Genomic DNA, 23,150 nt, shown 5'->3' with positions numbered 1-23,150 from the left:
CTGTCAGGGGCCAACTTTCTTTCAATTATCCATATTTTGATACAAAATACAAAGGCATTTTCATCATCTCAATAAAATACAAATTACAAAATAGCATTTTGTATTTGAAGTACGTGTTTCAAATACTTGTATTAGAAATACTGCCCATCCCTGGTTGGGAGTAATGCAGTAAAAAAGTAATTTAATTAGGCTACAGTAATGTATTGCTTTTTGCAGTAATGCAGTAATGTAAGGCATTACCAATACAATTCTCAGTAACTGAAGTTACTTTGCTTTTTAATCCAAAATTGAGAAATGCTTAATTGGCACCAGAGAAGATTATCCAAGAATTAAAAAAGTGATCTATGCTGGTCCTGGAATTTGATTGCCCTTCTTAGATGACTGTAGAAAGGGAATTTGAGTTATCTCTGCCATTCATGCAACAAATCTAACATGCTTAGGCTATACTTCTCAATTAAAGCAGTGAGAATAACATAAAATATTGATTTTACGGACAAAGATCTTAGCCATTATTCTCAAACTATTTGCATTAAGTCTACACAACTGTAAGTGGAAGAAAAGTAAACCAGCAATGATGAGAACTATTTAAAGTCAACATACAATTTCACTATGGCTATATTTTAGTAGATTAAGTTGTGAGTGACCTTTGGCCGTTGGGGCCTACATTGTCCCATGAGCCATAACTGCAACCATTATATTGTTCTTTTGTTAGCCTTAAGCCTAGCTCAGTCATTATGCCATACCACATCACCTCCTGCCGTGTATTGAGCTGCAATGAACACATGAAGAAATCCATATTTCCTGTTATTTTGGTGAAAGTAATGTAAACGTAGTGTAATGCCTTACAATTCAAAGACAGTAATATTGTAATGTAACAAATTATGGTTGAATCTGGGCGAGTAGAGGGCAGAACATGAGAACTAGAGCACTTCTTTTGATCCACAGTTTAGACAAGGTAAGGTTACTCAGCACAAGGCTTACAAGTTGAGTTCACAAGCTTAGATCGCAACAATTGAGTTTGCAATTTGCCTTTCTTTTTTATGTTTTACAGTATTAATGTAACAACCAGATTTTTTACTTTTTTGATATTTACATTGATCAAGGTTGTGCACTGTGGTAGTCATGGTGTTAAATCACATAAAATGTTAAAATGCTTACCAGTTTAAATGTCTAAATAAATCATACATTTTAGTCCGTGGGCCAGAATCTGTAGGACGTCTCCTTAAGATGTTTCATATGAACTGTCAGGGGGCAACTTTCTTGCACTTGGATCAGTTACTACACATAGCAGTGATCTCAAAACACCAATGTTCCCACGATTTTGCTTGCACGTTAATAAGTTATAGCCGATAAAAAATATAAATTTTGCGCTCCGGTCCAAGAGGTCACATGATTTGAGTTTTGTTGCTCAGCCAATCAGTTCGCTGTATCGTCAGCTGTGCGAGTTCAACCAGTTCATCATGACTGCGCCCGTAAAGATTTGTTTCCAGACGAAGAAAGCCCAGTAATAGCATTTGCTGGCGCCAGTTGGCAAAGATCTTTATGGCAAGGAAAAATAAATAGACCAGTCCATCCATCCATCCATCCATCCATCCATCCATCCATCCATCCATCCATCCATCCATCCATTTTCTAACACGCTTATCCCTGCTGGGTTCATGAGGGGTGCCGGTGTCTATCTCCAGCTGTCAATGGGGGAGAGGCGGGGTACAACCTGGACAGGTCGGCAGTCCATCGCAGGGCAGAAATAGCCCAGACTTTTGCCCAATTTACTGTAATATCACCAAGACCTGCTGCACTAGGATAGCACAGGCGACAGGTGTCGTGCCAAACGACTTATCCACGCCAGAATGTGTATCCCCTGTGTCAAGAGAGTGCTTGAAATCAATAAAACTTTTAATGTCCAGAGTTGGGAAGTCTAAATATTTTTAAAGATCACATTATAATAAAATGAAATAGATTTTTTTAAACTCTTATTTTTTTATATTTTTAAAAGCGACATATCTAATAAGATTTTTAAAATCTTATTAGATGTGATAATTTTGGCTGTACCTTTATTCAGTGTTCATTTGATCACACGTGAAATCTGCTTTATATGATCCATTCATGCAGGTTTAGCTACCAAAAAAGAAAAAGAAAAAAGACGAACCAATAGACAGCTGTGATGGACTCAGGAAGGTGGATTTGTGGTTTCAGCAGACAGACAATGCGACAATCTAATAACATTAAGCTAGTATTTTGTAGTATTTTGAAAATACAAAAATACAGTATTTTATTTTGATACATTTTTCGGCTCCTGTATTTTGTAGTTTATTTTGATACATTTTTAAGGTGGGTATTTTGTATTTTATTTGGGAATACATTTTGATGTATTTGTGCCCATCCCTGCTTATAGCCTTGTTTTCAGCTGCTTCAGATCAGTTCATATAAAAAAACAAGTCCGAAAACTCATCATTGCATATAAGTATTAACAAAATGGATACTAGGTTTTACACAAAAAAGTATCTGGAATATGTTATTAAAAAGTAAAGAAACACCATTTCTGATCAGAAAAATCAATAGAGACTGAAGTGTATTTACCGTGCCCTTGTTTGGTGAAAACACAGGAGGCAATGCCACTGACATCCTCCCGTCGGATGCAGGGGTGGCGAACCTGTATTTTAACATGAGGCAGTGACAACACATGCACATCACCCTGATTGGTCAGGAAGACCAATCCGCTTTCGCCGTAGCCTTCTGTTCGGCTGCTGCCAAACCAGGCCACACCCACTCTCCGCACTCTAGATCCATCCACAGCAGTCACTTTCAGCTTCATCTTAGTGCTCACCTTCGGCAGAGTGAAAACCTGGAAACAGAAACAGATCACACTTTTTGTTTTGTTTTGTGAAAAGTAGGAATTGGTTAAGCTGCTCATAAAGTGGGTTTGATTGTTTAAACATTTGTACTGTGTGGATTAGATGCATTCATTTATTTAGACATCTACAGAACATGCATTGAAATGGATAGCACCCTCAGGGTGACACATTCTTTTGGGTTGTACCTAATGTTTGGGGGGGCATCCACTAACCACAGGAGAAGAATGAGGAAGCAAGAGGAGAGTAATAATTGTAAATCTTTTGTTTTGTCTTCCAGATGGCTGCCAGTTGATGTTTGTGCTGAACAGCTTATTCCAATTTAAGGAATATCCCATAAATAAATCGCCTAAGGTTTTTTTTGGATGTGCATTGAAGTAATTAATTTTTGCAATTTTGTACATCTTGAGCAAGTTATTTGGTTTGTGTTTAACAAAGGCCTACTGGACCAACAGGGGGCCTATACCACCACCTAAATGGCTAAAACAACAATGGCAAAAGAAGTTAAGAAGTCACTGAATTTTAGTAAGTTAGGTGAGCTGACTATAGTGGCAAAACCACATAAGAGCATAAGGGCTTATTGACACTGATTCAGGAAGTCCTAAATCTGAAAGCAGTGGTGAAAAAGAAAGATAAGAAGATTGAAGAGCTTGAAAACAGAGTGAAGCATCTAGAACAATATACAAATAATGAAGGATGTGGTGATAACTGGCCATACACCGGACATATGCTTGTGCCACTGCTAATTAAGGGGAGGACACACCACCAGGTGAACAGTAGACACTTTAGCTAAAAGTTATTCAGTTTTTTGGAAGCAAAGGAATCCTTATTGATGGTACAACTATGGCAGCATACCACACAATTCCACATAAACTGTCAAAAACAACAAATATAATAATTTGTTTTGCAAAAAGAATACACAAAGCACAGCATCAAGTTACCCTTGGCAGAGATAGACAGAGGGAATAAACAGGTCAGTCACACGTCTATTCCATTTTCCGTTCAGTTTTTGTAAGTGCTCAGTTTAACATTAGATTATCATCACTCAGTCATTCTGTGTCTCAGTTGGTCCCTCTTGAGCTCCTTTGATCTGGCGGCCCTTTCGTGCATCTGGGATTCTGGTTTCCCTGGTGTCTGCCTCGGTGCTCTTTGGCTGCTCTATTGAGCACTATTGAGCATTTTTCTTATGGATAACCCTTACATATACAAGTGCATTCTCGCAAACACCTACAGGTGCTTGGATTTAGGTGCTTACAGATTCACTTCTATACAGAATACCTGTCATTAGGTTTGGCTGTCACTTTACACAAGGCATGGGTTGTTTGTACCTGTAAAACTTAATTGGTTGGCTTTGCTGTTCTTTTTATATATATATATATCTCTGCTGGTGTAGAAGCAAGATTCCAAGGATGTTATCTTTGTCACTTTTTCTCACTTTTAGCAGTTTCCCTAACCTTTTTCTCCTCCTTTCTTTTTCTTGTACCTTTCCGTTTTTGTGTCCATTGGACAGGAAATAGTCCCAAATAATGTATAAAAAAAGCTTTATATATATATATATATATATATATATATATATATATATATATATATATATATATATATATATATATATATATATATATATATATATATATATTAGGGCTGGGCAACGATTAAAATATTTAATCGCGATTAATCGCCCTGATTAATCGTGATTAATCGCGATTAATCGCATTGTATTTACAAACTCCAAGAATGAATTCAAAAGTAGTGTAAAGAGCACTTTTATTTTAATGTTCTGCTGCCATATGAACAAAAGTGTTGTAACATTTGTAGCACTTATATTATACTGGATATTTTCAACCCATCTATTGAATTTAGTGCACTAGTTGATCTTTTCTTCATAAGAGAACAGCAAGCACTGCAGCCATATGGCCTTTTTTGACCTGCTGTATATTAGCCAGTCCCTAAGCTTGATGTATCATGAAATTGTTGACCTTTTGGGTTTTGTGGTTTTTATTTTATTATTACAATTAAATAATAATAATAATAATAATAATAATAATAATAATAATAATAATAATAATAATAATAATGTTATGTTCAGTGTTTTTTCGCTAATCCACCTCTTATATATTTCAATCCTTATGTAATTTGGTCTGTGTTGTGTGCACCTGCCTGTTGCTTTAATCCTATAAATTTCCCCGTCGTGGGATAAAAAAAGGATTAGCTAATGTTATCTTATCTTAAATAACACTTTTTAATATATGTACTGGGTTCTTTCAAGGTCTTAATTACATGTTATGTGTGGGCTCCAGTAACATCCATCCATCCATCCATCCACTGATCTACCTGGATGTTCCCTGGAGGACTGAAACGCCTCAGTCAGAGACGTCAGTCTGTGGGTCTGTCGGGGCAATGAGAGAAGTTTCGTCTCCTCTCTCCGTTTCTGGGGCTCGACGTTTTCATGTTTTTTCACGTGCTTAGATAACTTTGTTGTGTTTCCACTGAAATGAACCGGCTTTTTACAAAACATACAGCTTGATTTCATTTACGGTATTAAAATAAAGCCGAACGGTGCTACTTCCCCTGTTCATGTTTTTTCGCTGCTGCGGTCTCTCTCAGCTGTTTGTGTATTAAGTTTGTGTGAGAGCTGAGTGGGCGGGCCAGGCTGAGCCTGCGTGCTGATTGGCTGGCGCCGCTGAGCCATGTACGAGAGGGGAGGGGGAGCGGGAGAGTGCTGCCGTGTCAGTCAGCAGGCGCGCTGCAGTCAGCGCGCGTGCTGACTGACACTGACTGAAAGCATGTGAGCAACATGCGTTAATGCGCGATAAAATAAATATCGCCGTTAATAGTCTAATGAATTAACGCGAAATTAACGCGTTAACTTGCCCAGCCCTAATATATATATATATATATATATATATATATATATATATATATATATAAATAAAAGAAGTGGAGCAATATGGCGACACAACTTAGTAAGTGTAAAACCAGCATTAGACTCTATAGCATTGGGATGTGCTCTCTGGAGTGACAAATTATGCCTCTACCTGACAAGCCAATAAGTAACTTTTGATTTGGCCACTCCCAGAAGAATGGGACTAGGCAGGACTAACCATTGTGTCAAGGTTTAAGAATAGTAGAGACGGGTTTATTGAGTGAGGATGATGGGAAACTACATTAATTTAAGAGAACATAAATAAATGAGATTACTTGCCGGCTATAGTTATGGGAGATTTCCTAGTGAATAATGACTGAGCAAATTATATGTTCAGAAGAGTCTTGTTAGGCCCAGATAATCTGGCTAGGCCTCAAAGACAGCATATCTTCAGGTAAATTATGCTTACAACAAATTTTCGGCACTTATGTGACCATCTTTAAAATGCCGTCTCCCAATTCTTGAAGGTTCAGCTGACAGAGCTTAAAGCAAAATTAGGAAACATTCAGGATGAATGTTGGCAAAAGGTTGGGTAACAAACTTCAACTACACTTCCACAAACAGCCCCAAAAAAATTCCTCTAACCCAGGGATTCTGAAAGTGTGGTTTGTGCCCCCCTGGGTTTGCATGAGCTGGCGCTAGGGGGAGTGCGAGATGAAAAATGTAATGGCGGTCTGACAGTGTTTTTCCGCACACAATAAAGACATGTAAATAAACATTTCCTTTGTAAAAAATTATAACCTGTAAATTTAATAAATAAAACATGAAAATGTATTTATTTAGAAGAAGTCTTCTTCTATGCTTCATTTTAAGTCGAAATATAGAAAAGTTTTCTTCTTCTATGCATTGTAATGTATCTGCACACCGAGCTTGTGGCCTCTACTTCAATCATTCTCGCAAATATGCTCAATTGGCTGAAATCAGGGAAACTGTCATGCAGGTGAGACATCTAAGGTCAAAGTTAGTGGTGAAAGAGGACAGGAACCAAGAGCGAGTGAGTGAAGAATCGGAGGCAACAGACAAGGGAATTACAACAGATCCAGAGAAGAAAACGAGCAAGAATCAGAAAAGCACCTATAACCAGCACTGCCCATGGTGCTGTGACTCATAACTGGCTACAGGCACTGATGAGCATGTCATGCCCACACCGCTACCGCTTGTGGGAAAATTGGTGGTAGACACAGGTACTTGACTATGCTCACACACAGAGCTGATTAGTAACAGCTTTATTGAGGCTGGCTCTCTGTTATTGTTACTCTATGCCGCTCCACCAAAGTGTTCTCTCTCTCGTCATGGGACGCAAATCAAAATAAACCTTTTCATGTTTCTATTTTGCGACGTAAATTGTGAATAAGACTGAGAAGCTGGTGTATGAAATAAATAAAGTGAGAACACACACGTAGGTTATCAGAGTTTAGTCTGTGAATCCATCTGCCTCAGACATTTCAGGTTGTCTATGGAGGTTTGACTCATCAAGAAAGAGTGTCTCTTTCTTTCGCTCCAGGCTGAGCGACCGATAGACCTGAAAATCCTCAGGATTCTGTTGTGGCTGTTGTGTGTAACTTTATTGCAATTTAATTCAAATTATGTTTTTTTTATTATTATTATGTTCCTAACAGAGCACTTCGCTCTCAGACTGCAGGTCTGCTGGTGGTTCCTAGAGTCTCTAAAAGTAGAATGGGAGGCAGATCCTTTAGCTATCAGGCTCCTCTCCTGTGGAACCAACTCCCAGTTTTGGTCCGTGAGGCAGACACCCTATCTATTTTTAAGACTAATGTTAAAACTTTCCTTTTTGACAAAGCTTATAGTTAGAGTGGCTCATGTTACCCTGAGCTATCTCTATAGTTGTGCTGTGATAGGCCTAGGCTGCTGGAGGACATCAGGGTCTAATTTTCTCACTCTACTGATTTCTACTGTTCTCCAGTTTTGCATTGTATTACATTGAAATGACTATCATCATTTCAGCTTTTAACTTTTTGCTCTCTCTCTTTTTCTTCATAGTAGGTACACCTGGTCTGGCGTTCTGTTAACTGTGACATCATCCAGAGAAGACGGCTCACCCGCTACTACCATCTAATGTAGAACAGATTACTAGATCAATGTGTGCTTCTGTGCTTTTTTGTCTCTCTTGTTGTGTCTCTGCTCTGTCTTCTGTAACCCCAGTCGGTCGAGGCAGATGACCGTTCATACTGAGCCCGGTTCTGCTGGAGGTTTTCCTTCACGTTAATGCAGAGTTTTTCTTCCCACTGTAGCTTCATGCTTGCTCAGTATGAGGGATTGCTGTAAAGCCATGTACAATGCAGACGACTCTCCCTGTGGCTCTACGCTTCTCCAGGAGTGAATGCTGCTTGTCAAGACATTGATGCAATAAACTGGTTCCATTATATAGGACATTTTTGACCAATCTGTATAATATGATTGAATTTGACTTTGTAAAGAGCCTTGAGATGACATGTTTCATGAATTGGCGCTATATAAATAAAATTGAATTGAATTAATGTATTACTTAAAGACTATTGTAAAGATTAAGTGTCTGTGATGTAATCACCTCTGACCTTAAACTGCTCCTCAGAGATGACCAACAGATGATGTGACCCATGCATGTCAGGTGAGCGAGCCAGGTCATGAGCCATCTCTAATGGCTCAGGGAGAGGAGCCCCTTGACCATCCAAAACCACGATCCCAACCACAGGAGCACGATGCATCAGCTGTATCTCTTTGGCTGAAAAAAAAAAAAAAAAAAAAAAAAGAACTATTATACAGCTACAAGAAAAAGAACAGAGCACACGTCTGTAAAAATGCCCTTAGACTCACCTGGCTGTGCAGTGACAGCATCATCTGCTCTGCGTTCTAAAGGAGGAAGGAAGAGAATGTATGCAAAGACACATCCACCATTAGTCCCTGCCCACAAGGAGGGGGAATTATGTGAACCTAAAAGAAGAGCAAAAAACATGTTTTAAAACCAACAAAAAACATGTTCTAATGGTTTTAATTGTTTGCTCGCTTATTGTCTTTGTCTTTAAGAAATCCAAGCAAAGATTTATCTTTAATAGCTTCACAGACCCAACACACAGTCAAATTTCAGACTAGAATCTCCAAACAACCAACGCCAAACCAGTGCCTTAATGACAAGTCGGGGTGATATTACTGTCAATGACTTTTGTTATGCACACAAAATAATTAATTAATTACAGAGAAACAACTGCAGCAGCAGCAGCTGAGCTACACCTTCTCTGTATCATTTACAGGATAAATTGATGTCAGTCTTTTTCTGGGTTTGTGTGGGTGTGCCAGGGTTCAGTATTTGAAATATATAAATAAGTGGATTTTATAAACAAGCTTGAGCTTATTTTGACCAGTGTTTGGCATTGAGACTTACTGTCTGAGAGGAAGGTGTCAGCGAAGTATAGAGTTCGTATAAGGCCAGTGAAGGAGTCATCTGAGGAGCGGGCTTCAATCTTTCTCTGGACAGGAGCCAGCTCCATTTCGGCCAGTTCAGCCTCCAGACGAGCATTGGCCTCTTGAATCTGTTAAGGGAGAAATCCCAGACATAGTGAAAGAACAACCACTAGCTGGCTGAAAAAAGTTTAACCAATGTTGACATGTGTGATGCTACCTTGGCGGTACTGCTGATTTGGTGCTTTCTCAAAGAAACTCTGCTGCGTCTGATTCTTCTGAATGACTGTCGCAGGGACTTCTTTATGCTCTTTACCCTTGACAGAGGACCCTCCATTGCAAGCTGGTCACTGGGGTTTAGTGTGCACCTGTAATTTAAATATCCATCAGACATGTGAATAAATAAATAAATAAATAAAAACTCAATCTTGAAGAGGATGTGTTGTTGGGCTTTATCTGTTGTATCCAATGGTCAGAAGCTAAACTCTTAAGTAGTAACAAGTCGATCACAAGGAAAAAGGGGGATATACAGAAAAGACAACCAAAAACACTGCTCTCACAACTAAGGGCCAACTACAGAAACTGATTAGAATGTTTAAACTGTGGTGGATTCCAAAAATTTATTTTTTCCCCCCAAAATTACTTAGTACAAAAAATACTCTACTTGAACAGCGTTATTGGTAGTATTAGTTTTAGGTTACACAAAGCATAAAGTAACAGTACTGAAACTGCCATGGAGTGTGGCTTAAGGTCATTTCACTGCTTTTTGGACATCTGGATTAGCATAGGCAGGGTCTATTTCAAAACTGTAACTCCTGTTTTTGAAAAATAAGGACCCAAGTATTCTTTGCTAAGTGTAAATTATTTAAACAATATCAATTGCGCTAAGAACATAGATACCTTTATTTAATTTTTAAAATTGTCAGAAAAATAACATGAGTTTGGAGCTTTAACCCAACACAGGTTAAGGACTACAGATAGTCAGTAAATTGAAACATAATTCTGACTGACACGCTTACACATCCACAATCATGCACACATACTCATAATACAACCTTTTTTCTTTCACCCCTTCTCACTCTCTGCACCTTATTAATTTTTTGTCTTTTATCTTATTCTTCTGCTTCTTTCCTGTTGATCAGACAACCACAGGCACTACATATGATTTAACTTGGGTCTATGTATATCTATTTCCAACCTCAGTTTCCCACTCACATCTTTCGTAAATATAAGGTTTGTGACATGAAAAGTCCATGGAACTGGGACCAAAGAGAAAAAGTAAAAAATTTCTACACAGCTTAAAAGAGTAAAGACAGTCTTATTACAAGAGATTTATAAATGAGCTATAAACTGTACCAGAGTCCCCCAAAGTGTTCTCTGCCTGCCATAACTCTAGACAAAGAGGAGCAGCAATTTTAACCCACATAAACATGAATTTCACAATATTAGACAAACTTACGGATCCAGAGGGTAGATTTGTAGAATGAAAATACCTATTTATAACGTTTTGTATTGTCAATAAATAACATTCATATAAAATGTTAATGACCCCTCATTCTTTTATAAATTCTTCAAAGCACTATTTGAACATGTGGATTTGCTCACTATTTATTGTAGGGGACCTAAACTTTGGTCTAAAATGAAGAAATATACAGGTTGAATACAACAGGGACTCAGCGAAGCTGGTAATCACTAAATGTAGTCAAACAATACATGAGTGATTATGGACTTTGTGAAGCAGGGTGATCTCTCCTACTAGCGAATATACTTTCCTTTCAAATGTCCATAATTCCTACTCTCACCAGGACTATTTTTTAATCAGCAGCTCACTGTTGACTGACATTTCAGACACTGTGATACATCTTATAACTGTCAGTGATCATACTCCTGTCTATTTAACCTTAATTAAAAAAAACATAATCCCACAAAACAAAAGCTGGGGATTTAATACATGGTTGCTTAAAGATGAAGATGAAGAATTTATCAAATATGTTAAAGAAGAGTGGGCTTCATATTTTGAGTACAATGATATACCATGGACGACATCATTTATCCTTTGAGAGGCAAGGAAAGCAGTGATGAGAGGTAAAATAATTTCATTCTCATCACATAAAAAGCAAATAGGAAACAAAAACATTCAGCAATTACAAGAAATCATCAAGTTATTAGAAGCCTCCCAGAAAGAGAGAAGGCTGGGTAACATACGTAAAGCAAAATTTGGATTGAATATATTGAAAAGCAAAACAAACTTTTTGTACATAGATTTCAAATAGAAAACTTTGAACATAGCAATAAATCAGGAAGATTCTTTGCTAATCAGCTAAAATAAAAAGAAAAAATATCTATACTTGCGGTTACAGACTCAACTGGGAATACATTATATGATCCTTATAATGAACAACACCTCCTGAGATTTCTACAATGCTTTATACACAAAGATAAACTCATCAGACATCGATATTGATCAATTTTGTGGATAAAATAATACTTCCTAAATTATCAGACACTCAAATGATGACCCTGGACACCCCTGACAACAGTTGAAATCTGGGAAGCTATCAAAAGTATGCCTAATAAAAAAACTCCAGGTCCAGATGGATTTCCAGGGTAATTTTATAAAGAATTCTGGAATACTCTGGCACCAACATTCCAGAGAATGGTGCAGGAAACTCAGGAAAATGGCAAACCCCCATCAAATATGAATTCTGCCACCATTAGTCTCCTGCTAAAACCAGGCAAAAATACTGACTTTCCTACCAGTTATTGTCCCATATCCCTTATTAACGCTGATACTAAAATAATCTGTAAAGCTCTTGCAAAACGACTAGAGAAAGTAACTCCTCTCATAATACATCCCGATCTCTCGTAATACATACTGGGTAGGTCTGGGGTGGAATCTGAAATTCGGGGTTCTTAGTTGTGTGCCGCCCTTGGCAGATTGTGTAGGCATCACCCCTGGTGTCTTCCTCTGCCTTCAACGTAAAGCTGCATAAACACGGGGAGGGTTCTGAGTGGATGGTGTGGGGAAGGGCGCTGACGACGGCTGCCTTCTGGAAGGGGCTGAGCTGCGCCACCCCGCCCCCCCTCCTTTCAGCACTCCCAGTTTTAAATGCACTTGAGGACAACATGCAACGACATTTAAGCAGGTGGAAGCAGCCTGGTCTTTCCATACCCTTGTTCTCCAATTGCCATCTGAAATTTGAGGCCTGAAGGAGGAGTGGGTCATCTAGCTGGGGTCTGGGCTGGGGTTGGGCCCTCTTCCTGTGAATAGGATGTGGTGATCCGACATGGAGGGTTGGGTTGGATGGCATGCTGCCTCAGTGGGGAGGCCTTCGCCTAGGTCCCACAGACAACATCCAACAATCCCCTACTCTGTCTTAATCACTTATGCTAAATCCTTCCTTTCCTGCGCTGTGCAGCTCCCATACCACACTGTTACGCTGAGACAGAAAATGCTTTCCATTGTAGCTCTATAAAAGTTTTTCAACATGTTAGTGGGCAGCACTGTTTCCTCAAAGCTGCGTGCATGTGCAATCGTGCACTGTATCTGGATTCACTGCGCACAGCAAATCTATGCAGCCAAGCTGGACTGTAAACAAAATAATAATAAACGTTATTTTGTACTATTTGCAAATCCGGTGAGATGCTGTTCCACAGTCCCACTCTGTGCGCCAGGTGCTGATTGGAGCGCACCACTGATTTATGGGTGGGGCCGACGCCTTTATAGTTGGGGAGGTGGCGGTGTGCTTTTGTTACTTGGATGTAACAAAAACTCAGGTGTTTCTGTGGCTGCTTTTTGGGATCTGCTCATCTGAGACCGTATGCACCATTTACAACCAATTTGAATGTTTTTTTTGAGCGCAACACCTGCTGTTTCTTTCTGGAGCGCTGGTGCTCCGCTGGTGTCCTTTTGTGCACAGCTTCTGCTGGTTTCTGACCAGCCTTCTGGTCCTTCCTCGGTTTTTGAATAGAAGATCTGTTTATACGTATCTTATTTTATGAGTGCATGCCTAAGGACTACAGCAATATATATAAATGACTTAGTGCTTTATCATGTTCAACAACCCCAAAGGGCTTTACACTGGTCAGTCATTCACCCATTCATGCACACATTCACAACCTGACAGTGGTGAGCTACATTGTAGCCACAGTTTCACTCTAGAAGACTGATAGCAGCAAGGGTGGACAGTACCACATGCTTGTGCTAAATCTCGTTGCACAAGAAAGTAACTTGCTATAATCTCAGGTCTCAGTGTGCATGTGTAATGTTGCTCACAGAGGTCCAGTTAATGCTCTGACACATGACAAATTAGAGTAAAAATTGGTGGGCAGTCCAGTCCATTTCAATTTCCTGAGATAAAAGAGCTGTTGTTGAGCCTTCTTTATTGGGTGGGAGGTGTTCACATTTCAGTAGAGGTCAGAGGATATGTGTTTACCCAGGATGTTTAGGGTGCCCACTCATTCCACCATCTGTATGTTGAGAGGAGTGTGTTCAGCCTTACTGGACCTCATGTCCTCTATGACCTTCTTGGTCTTGCTGGTGTTCAGGATGAGGTTATTCCATAAGCAAAACCGTCAGATTGTTGACCTGATTTCTGTAGTGGGTCTCATTGTTGGAAATGAGACCCACCACAGTGGTGTCGTCCGCAACCTTCACAACAATGTTTGTGGGGCCAGTGCTCTCTAGTGCTGACCTGAAGGTAGGAGTCTTAATAACCTATGACCATGATGTGTTGGGTCCATAGCTATTTTAGCTGCCCTTTTACTGGCCCTGCACCTGTACAGGTCATAAATGGATGGAAGATCTGTCCTGATGGTCGTTAGTCGTTAGCTTGGGGTCCACTACCACTACATCCGGCGGCGCCCTCCTGAGTCAGCGGCTGGCATGCAGCTCCGACTAACTCGCGGACATTTTCATAAAAATGCCGCCAAACTTGCTACAAACTGCTCATCTACCCAGCCGATCAGTACATGACCGCCAGCGCCTGCTGGAGCTACAGTCATTTAGTGTTTTTGGACTTGTAACCTCTACTACGCTTAATTGTTTACGTGGCGTCGAGTACTCCAGGAACAAGTCCCAGAGACCTGCGAGGCGGCGGACCCGTTGAGCAGCTCACGCTGGAGGAGGGCCAAGCGGAAGCGGTGCAGCCGACCGAAGAAACGCGGCAGTCGCGGAGGTTTAGGAGCTAAGCTAAAGGCTAACCCCTATAGATCGCCGCTACCATCCATCCTGCTCTCCAACGTCCGCTCACTGGATAACAAAATAGACCATTTACAACTCGAGCTCTCCACAAAGAGGGAATTTAGAGACTGCTGCGCTCTCATCCTGACAGAGACATGGCTTACATCATCAATCCCGGACAACGCTGTTGGCCTGGAGGGGCTAGCCACTTTCCGCGCCGACAGAAATAAACAACTCAGCGGTAAGACCGGAGGAGACGGACTCTGTGTTTATACCTGGTATAAAAATGCTAGAATAGTCACAAGCTTTTGTCTCTCCGAACATAGAGCTCCTGATTGTTAGCTGCAGACCGTTTTACCTGCCTAGAGAGTTTACTGTTATCATCACAGAGGTTTATGTTTATCCGAGTGCTAACACAAAAGAGGCTGTGTGCAGATTGCAGCTCAGAGATAGTCTGATAGAGAACACTCATACAGAGGGTGTTTTCATCATTGCTGGGGATTTTAACCAGGCAAATATGAAAACTGTTCTCCCTCATTTCTACCAACACATGGATTTTGCAACTCGGGGAGAGAACACTCTAGACCTAGTTTACACAAATATAAAAGGCGCATTCAGAGTAGCCCACCGCTCCCACCTCGGCTCTTCAGACCATCTCTCTGTTATGCTAATTCCTGCATACAGGCCCCTGCTGATCAGAGATAAACCTACAGTAAAGCAGGTGTGGACTGAGGGGGCCATGGAGGCGCTCCAGGACTGTTTTGAATGCTCTGATTGGGACATGTTCAAAGCTGCAGCCACGTATGCAGACAAGATCAACATTGATGAGTATGCCATGACTGTGTCAGCCTACATCAACAAATGCATTGAGGACGTCAGCACCACTAAGACCATCATCACCCGAGCCAACCAATGACCCTGGATGACAGAGGAGGTCCGTCAAGCACTAAAAGCAAAGAACTCCGCCTTCAAGGACAGCGAGAGCCAACTTCAACCGTGCTATTAGGTTAGCGAAGCGGAACCACAGTCAGAAAATCCAGGAGCTTTTCCATGACGCCAGCAACACCAGTAGCATGTGGAAAAGCATACGGGTGATCACTGAATACAACAACCCCCCGGTGAGTGAAGTTGATGCTGACTTCCTCCATGGACTAAATAACGTCTTTGGGAGGTTTGAGGCACTAAACAGCACTCAAGCAGTGAAGGCTGTTCCCCATCAGGAAGAGGTGGTACTCTGCCTTGACACTGCCGACATGTGGAAGACTCTGAGGAGAGTCAACCCGCGGAAGGCCCCAGGTCCAGACAACATACCCGGGCGAGTGCTCAAAGAGTGTGCAGGTCAGCTAGCTGGTGTTCTGACAGACATTTTTAACACCTTGCTGGACCAAGCCACAGTGCCTGCATGCTTTAAGTCTGCCTCCATCATTCCAGTGCCGAAGAAACCTCAAGTCACCTGTTTCAATGGCTACCGGCCTGTTGCACTGACTCCATCATGATGAAGTGCTTTGAAAGGCTGGTAAAAGAACACATCGTCTCCAGTCTCCCCTCAACACTCGACCCGTTCCAGTTTGCCTACCTACGGAACCGCTCCACTGAGGACGCCATCTCCTCTGCTCTTCACCTGAGACTGACACACCTGGAGGAGGAGAAGAACACACACGTGTGGATGCTGTTCCTGGACTTCAGTTCAGCGTTTAACACCATCATCCCTCAACATCTGGTGGGAAAACTGGAACATCTGGGCTTCAGCACACCTCTTCGAAACTGGCTGCTAGACTTCCTCACCAACAGACCTCAGTCAGTACGGGTCGGACAGAACACTTCTGATGTCATCACCCTCAGCACGACTCCCCTAAGGGCTGTGTCCTGAGCCCCCTGCTGTTCACCCTGATGACACACGACTAGGTCCCCAGGTTCACCATCAATCACATCGTGAAGTTTGCTGACAACACAACGTTGGTGGGCCTGATCAGAGATGACAACGACCAGGACTACAGAGAGGAGGTGGAGCAGCTGGTGGGCTGGTGCAGAGAAGACAGCCTGATCCTGAACGTGGAGAAGACGAAGGAGATCATTGTCGACCTCAGGAAGAACCGGCCTCGCCACGCTCCACTGCTCATCAACAGCTCAGCTGTGGAGGTGGTCAGCAGCACCAAGTTCCTGGGTATGCAGATCACAGACAACCTCACCTGGACTGTGAACACCACTTCACTGGTGAAGAGGGCACAGAAGCGACTGTACTTTCTGCAGAGGATGAGGAGAGCCCGCCTGCCCCCGCCCATCCTCACGACCTTCTACAGAAGCACCATAGAGAGCATTCTGACCAGCTGTCTCTCTGTGTGGTGTGGAGGCTGCAGTGCCTCTGACTGGAAGAATGTGTGGAGAGTGGTGAGGACAGCAGAAGGGCTCATCGGGGCTCCTCTTCCCTCCATTAAGGACATTTCATCCCAGCTGCATGTCCCGAGCCCGTAACATTATCAGTGACCACCCACACCCCCACCATGGACTGTTCTCCCTGCTGCCCTCTGGGAAGAGGTTCCGCAGCATCCGCTGCAGGTCCACCAGGTTCTGCAAAGGCTTTTTCCCTGTTGCCTTCAGACTGTTGAACTGTTGAACTATAAACTGGACTCTGCACCACATCTGTACATTTGCACATCTGCGTCACCACATCTCTATCTTGCTTTACCAATGCTGCCGAACGCTTAGTTTCCCGGAAATGCATTTCTTGCATAAATGCCTTTTTGCACCATTATTTTGCACATTAAAATGGTTTGTAAATTCTCCTGCATAATGTGACGGCACACTGTTTTTCTCCTGCACCGGTATATGTTAACATTTTTATCACTGCTGCACTTTATATTGCAATGTTGCCTTATTCCACCTGGAATCTGACTATACTCCTATAAGCTGTATGCAACGAAATTTTCTTTTGTATGCACTCTGTACATACAAAATGACAAATAAAGTTGTCTAAGTCTATGTCCTAAAATCACATCTGACCTGTTTCCCTCGAAAACATGTGAGCACGGCTGTATGGAGAAGCCAGTTTCACTTTCTATGGTTAATCAAGGTCAATGCTTGCGTATTTTCTATCAGAGACTGTAAATGTTTGGGTTTGAGATGTTTGTGTTACGTCTGCTCTGGTTAGCCGATATAGCAGAGTGTGAGGAAGAGGTAGACACAGATTCGGAGGAGACCAGGGCTGGGAGCAGACAGGGGCGGGCTGCGGCCTAGCCAGTTGTGGGATTACTTTGTCTCTGCTCTGGTTCTCAAAGTAGTGAAACTTGATGGAATCACCGTTTCCTTTTACTAAATAAGTAACTGGGGAATCAGTTATTTCCTGAAACAAACTGTAAAATTTTGTGGATGGATGCGCACAGGACAGACTGAATGATCGACGCGTAGAAGATGTAGTACAATCTTGGGAGCGAAGGAGACAAGGCTGCACTCTGGAACAGAGAACGGGAGGTTACTTAGGTTTGCTAGGTTCAGTGAGATCAGTGGAATGCATACTTACCGAGAGGTGTGTATGTGATCCGCTGGGGGGAAGTGAGCGGCTGCTGTGGATGGCCGTGGGCGGGAGATTGCCGGCGCTTGCAGCTGGGATTGAGGCTGCAAAGCGAGGCGGTCGGTCAGTGGTGAGTGCCGGTGCTTGCAGGTGGGATTAAGGCTGCCAAACAAGGAGGTCGGTTGGTGGTGAGTGCCCGGGGCCTGCAGTGGGGGTGGTGGCTGCCAAGCGGGAAGGCCAGTCGGTGGAGGGTGTGCAGGTTGATCGAGCAGTGGGGCTGCGACAGGAGGACTGTGAGCTTAGCAGTGCGCTGAGAGAGCGCTGGGATATGCAAGTACTTGACGGAGGTTCGTGGGATCTCAGAAAGGCTGCGGAGCGGGCCAGTGACAGGCCGGCTAGGCAGAAGCTTGGGAGTTCGGGTGGAGCTCCGGAGTGGGATCCCAAGAGAGTCCAACCACGTATGGCTAACACTCTGGCAATGAAGCGCTGACAGCCACCCACTTAAGGTCCCCGCTGACTACGAAAACTCTGGACACCTGCGATCAGCACCTCCCTGCTCGCGACCCCGACGACAGATGTCCACGAGCCGTCGGACCGAGGACGCTGGTTGCCTGTGATGGGCATGGGAGGGAGGTGGGGGCTCGGCCGGAGGGCAAAGGGAACTGGATAGGACAGGCTTGATATGGGAGACGTGAAAGGTTGGATGTATACTGGAGTGTGGGGGCAGACGAAGACGAACGGCCGTAGGGCTGATTATTGAGTCGATAACATAGGGACCGATTGGGGGGCCAGCTTACGGGACGTCAATCTGGATGGACCGTCCCTGGTGGAGAGCCAGACCTGTTGACCTGTTGTGGAGGCGGGATCCGGAACGGTTTTGCTCCGCAGATCGTCAGAGGGAACGGACCATTTGGGACCAGACCTCCTTGCAGCGACGGATGTGTTTGTCAAAGAGGGAACATCAATGTCCCTCTCTTCCGTAGGAAACAGTGGGGGCTGGTACCCAACAGAGACCTCGAAGAGGGAGAAGCCAGTGGAGGTGGAGGTGTTTGCGTACTCTACCTAAGGAAGGAACTTACTCCAATCGGTGGGGTAGGAGTGGGTGAGGCAGCGGAGAGTGGACCCAAGCTCCTTATTCATCCGCTCAGTCTGGTCGTTGGACTGGGGATGATACCCGGAGGTGAGGGTGTAACTGGCCCAGAGGGCGGCAGAGAACTCCTTCCATATGCGAGTAGTGACCTTTTCTGGGTCTGACCGGACCTGTCCACCCTCAAGGATTAAGCCCAAGAATGTGATGGAAGGTTTGTGGAGGTCACACTTCTCCGCTTTGACGAAGAGTTTATTTTTTTCAGGAGGCGCTGGAGGACAAGGAGGATGTGGCGCTGGTGTTCTGTGGAGTTCTTGGAGTAAATGAGAATGTCGTCTAGGTAGACGAAAACGAAGATGTTAAAGTAATCTCGAAGGATGCCGCTAACCAGGGCCTGGAAGACGGAGGGAGCGTTGCATAGGCCAAAGAACATGACTAAGTACTTAAAGTGCCCTATGGGTGTCTTGAAGGCCGTCTTCCACTAAGTGAGGAGCAGAAGAGGATATTTATTTTTGACTGTTATAAGATTTAACACACGGTAATCAATACAGGGGGAGTGGAGTTGAAAATTTTAACGGCGGTCTGACAGTGTTTTTTCCCCACACCACACCATAAAGACTTGTAAATATACATTTCCTTTGTACTGAAATCAAAAACTTTAAATTTAATCAATAAATAAAATGTATTTTAATGATCCGTATTATTCTTTATTGCTAAGGGCTGTAGCACACTTACTGTTTCTTTAAGTTTGATTGTTTTGCGTCATACCAGAAGAAATTTGTGGCTTCTAGGGGGAGGAGTGGTTGTTCGGGGGACTGGCATGGTAAAAGCTGTCCTGTTTGTCCTAAAATAAAGTGTAAGTAGCAAAACCTCGGCGTGGGGCTTGGGTGTCATAACAGACGATACAGTATGTATCGCTGAACCGCGACAACCACTGATGTGCATGACACGCCCACACCGCTGCTGGGGGGGGGGGGGGGAATTAGTGATAGATGCAGTTTCTTGACTAGATTCACACACACAGCTGTAATACTTTTAATTGTGATTCAGACAGGCGCAGTTCATTTTAAAAATGTGGTTTTAGCGCATGTTCAGACAGTAACAGGGCGGTGGGGCTGCTGGAAGCTGAGGTGCTGCTATGGGCGTGTTTACTTGCTGAATGTAACCTTTGTGAAACAACCAGGATATAATGTTTTATTTCTCTGATTAATAACAGCTTTATCGAGCGTTCCGTTATTGTTACTCTCTGCTGCTCTACCAAAGTGCTCTCTCTCTCTCTCTTTCTCTTGCTTGCTCGCTCGTCATCGGACACAAATCAAATCAAACTTGTTCATCAAACTTCTTGCGCTGTAAATTGTGAGTCAGACTCAGATTTAGAAGCTGGTACATGAAATAAACAAAGTGAGAACACACACACAGGTAGATTATCACAGTTTAGTCCGTTAATCCACCTGGATAATCTCTGCTTGGAGACGTTTCAGGTTGTGGAGGTGTGATCAACCTTTCTCTGGATCAATGCTGAGCCACCGATGCACCTGAAAACCCTCAGGATTCTGTTGTGTGTAACTTTCTTGCAATTTAATTATATTTATGTTCTAATTATAAATACATAACCTTTGTTATGACAGTTGATTTGTAACTGCAACTGCAATTTCTTATTTATTTATTTTTAAGATTGAGGGTGTGTCAACTCAGTTGGGACATGGAAGGGGGTGTGCGGTGAAAAAAGTTTGGGAACCCCTGTTCTGGGGCCTGCCGCTTGGCCAGAGAAATATAAAGTCGGCTGACCGGCAGTGGCGCGCTGGGCAGCAGATCAATCACGCAATCGTAAGGCCGATGGGGAGGCAGAGATTTAGCCCTGCTCTTGCTAAAAACGGTTCCTAGGTCCCGGTACTGATTGGGAACCATTGAGAGGTCTGGGGGTCCTCTTTAACAGAGACCCAAGGGTAAAAACCGGTGGGTAAGGCTGACAGCAGACAAAGTGAGTTGCATCGCAGGGACCAGGCCTCGAGCCTGCCCTCAGGCACGCCCCCGTCAACCCAAGGATGACGGGGGCGTGTTTAACCGAAAAGACATAGAAGGACATCTGTTCAGAAAACCCGCTTGCAACTTTAAAACATAGGCTTGAAAGGGGTGGGTTAGCAATGTGTTCCTTTCAACTCCAAAACACCTGCCACAAAAATACTGAATCATAGAAAAGAAGTTAAAGTACTGTAATTTCTGATGCACAGGGGTGCTACATAATACTCACTGGGCTCCTTCGTTATCATCCCAAACTGAGATAATTATACATCTATAGGCAAAACGCTTACTCCAGTTTTAAACTCTCACAAACTTAATCTTAATCGGATAAGCTGGCAATATCCATGGCATTACTGTGATTTATTGACTTGCAAACTGGCCTGACTTGAACCTCATAGAAAATCTAAGGATTTTTGTCCAGAGAAAGATGACATATCCAGACCCAACACAGAGATGATCCATACACTGCTATCAAACCTAGGCTTTCGTTACACTTCAGCAGAACCATCTCCTCCATGCCACGCTAAATGGTCGCAATTATTGAAAAATTAGGCCCAACCAAATAATAAGTGCATAGAAATGGACATACTTGTGAGGCTTCTGTTTAAAAGATACATTTTCAATTGAACTTGTGTAATAAGCCATAATCATCAAAAATCCAAGAGATAAAGGCTTGAAATATGTCACAATGTGTAACAATTTTATAAATAAATATATAGATTTTACTTTATGAAACAAAAAATAAGATCTCTAAATGGTCAGTTTGCTACAGTAAATTACTGTAACAAACTCAAATTGTATGTGACAACACTCCAGTTTACCTGACCCACATGTTCTGAGCACACCCAGCCCTGGAAAGGAAATGGTCAACGATTTCTGAAATTTTGTCAGAAGCAGCAAAAGTTATTCTAATGACAGAGAAGCACAATTCATTAATTCGCCACATTACTAGGTTAAATGGAGCCACGGTTAGTTGTAAAAATAGACTATTTGAGAAATATCTATTTTAGATAATACAGTAAAAATACCATTATATGTTTACAGAAAACAGGCTTAAATCGGAGGCAACCGGACTTTCTCTCAGTTCTTTCTGATAATGTTTCGACACCTATCTAGGAATCTTGAGCAACCTGCAATTGGTGCACAGCTGTTTTTTAAAGGAAATGGAGGCCCATCCTCCTAAGCCCATTCTAAGTCAAATCAATGATCCAGTCAGTGTCCTGGATCGTTAGAAGGTATTGCTTGATGTGAGTGGCGTACTTGGTCACCTGAATCATGACGAGACTACTGATGTATTCTCTTTGGAATGTATTGTGAAGGACCAAGCTGTAAACACTGAGGAGTTGAAAACACAATCCTCCCTCTCTGTTTAGTGATGACTTTTCTATTTCGACCAAGATGGCTTCTTTCACCCCTGTTTCAAACCATCTGTTCTCCCTGTCCAAAATCTGGACATCATTGTTGTCAAAAGAGTGCCCTTTGTTCTTGATGTGCAAGTGGACTGCTGAATCTTGCCTCAAGCTGCTGGCATTCTTGTGCTGGACCATGCATTGATGTAGCTGTTTAGTTTCTCTGATGTAGCAGTCTGAGCTGTCCTCGCTGCATTGGACCACATACGCAACGCTGCTCAGCTGTTGTGTATGCTGTTGCAATGACCCGGATAACTCAGAATTGGCACAGGCATTTAAGTTGTGTAGTTTTTATAAATTTAAATGAAATACTACCACACGGACAAAACCATGCTCATTATGCTGCAATGCATTCTGGATAAATGACGTATACTAGGTCCTTCAGTGTCCAGCCAAAATATCCATCCATCCATTTTCTTCCGCTTATCCAGGGTCGGGTCGCGGGGTAGCAGCTTCAGTAGGGAGGCCCAGACGTCCCTCTCCCCAGCCACTCGGGTCAACTGGCTCCTCTCGACATGGAGGAGCAGCGGCTCTACTCTGAGTCCTCCCCGGATGACTTAGCTCCTCACCTTATCTCTAAGGGAGAGCCCAGACCCACTACGGAGAAAACTCATTTCGGCCGCTTGTATCCGGGATCTCGTTCTTTCGGTCACGACCCAAAGCTCATGACCATAGATGAGGGTAGGATCGTAGATCGACTGGTAAATCGAGAGCTTTGCCTTTTAGCTCAGCTCTCTCTTCACCACAACGGACGGGTACAGCGCCTGCCTA

The 23,150-nt window shown here is 42.9% G+C and overlaps 1 protein-coding gene across 4 annotated transcripts in view; it reads right to left on the bottom strand.

Moving 5' to 3' along the window:
• llgl2 (LLGL scribble cell polarity complex component 2) overlaps positions 1-23,150 on the bottom strand; it is a 132,702-nt gene that overhangs the window by 39,798 nt on the left and 69,754 nt on the right. For 3 of the 4 annotated variants that reach the window (XM_036133177.1, XM_036133179.1, XM_036133178.1), the window contains 5 exons: positions 9,392-9,539; positions 9,155-9,302; positions 8,590-8,706; positions 8,331-8,497; positions 2,581-2,845 (listed from right to left, as the gene is read on the bottom strand). In XM_036133177.1, the coding sequence (XP_035989070.1) occupies positions 2,581-2,845; positions 8,331-8,497; positions 8,590-8,706; positions 9,155-9,302; positions 9,392-9,539 (845 nt within the window). The remainder of the gene's footprint in view (positions 1-2,580; positions 2,846-8,330; positions 8,498-8,589; positions 8,707-9,154; positions 9,303-9,391; positions 9,540-23,150) is intronic. The other variant, XM_036133180.1, reaches the window with a different exon arrangement.

This window comes from Fundulus heteroclitus, unplaced genomic scaffold (assembly GCF_011125445.2).
Source record: "Fundulus heteroclitus isolate FHET01 unplaced genomic scaffold, MU-UCD_Fhet_4.1 scaffold_59, whole genome shotgun sequence".
Lineage (NCBI taxonomy): Eukaryota > Metazoa > Chordata > Actinopteri > Cyprinodontiformes > Fundulidae > Fundulus > Fundulus heteroclitus.
This window is presented reverse-complemented; position numbering and strand designations above follow the sequence as displayed.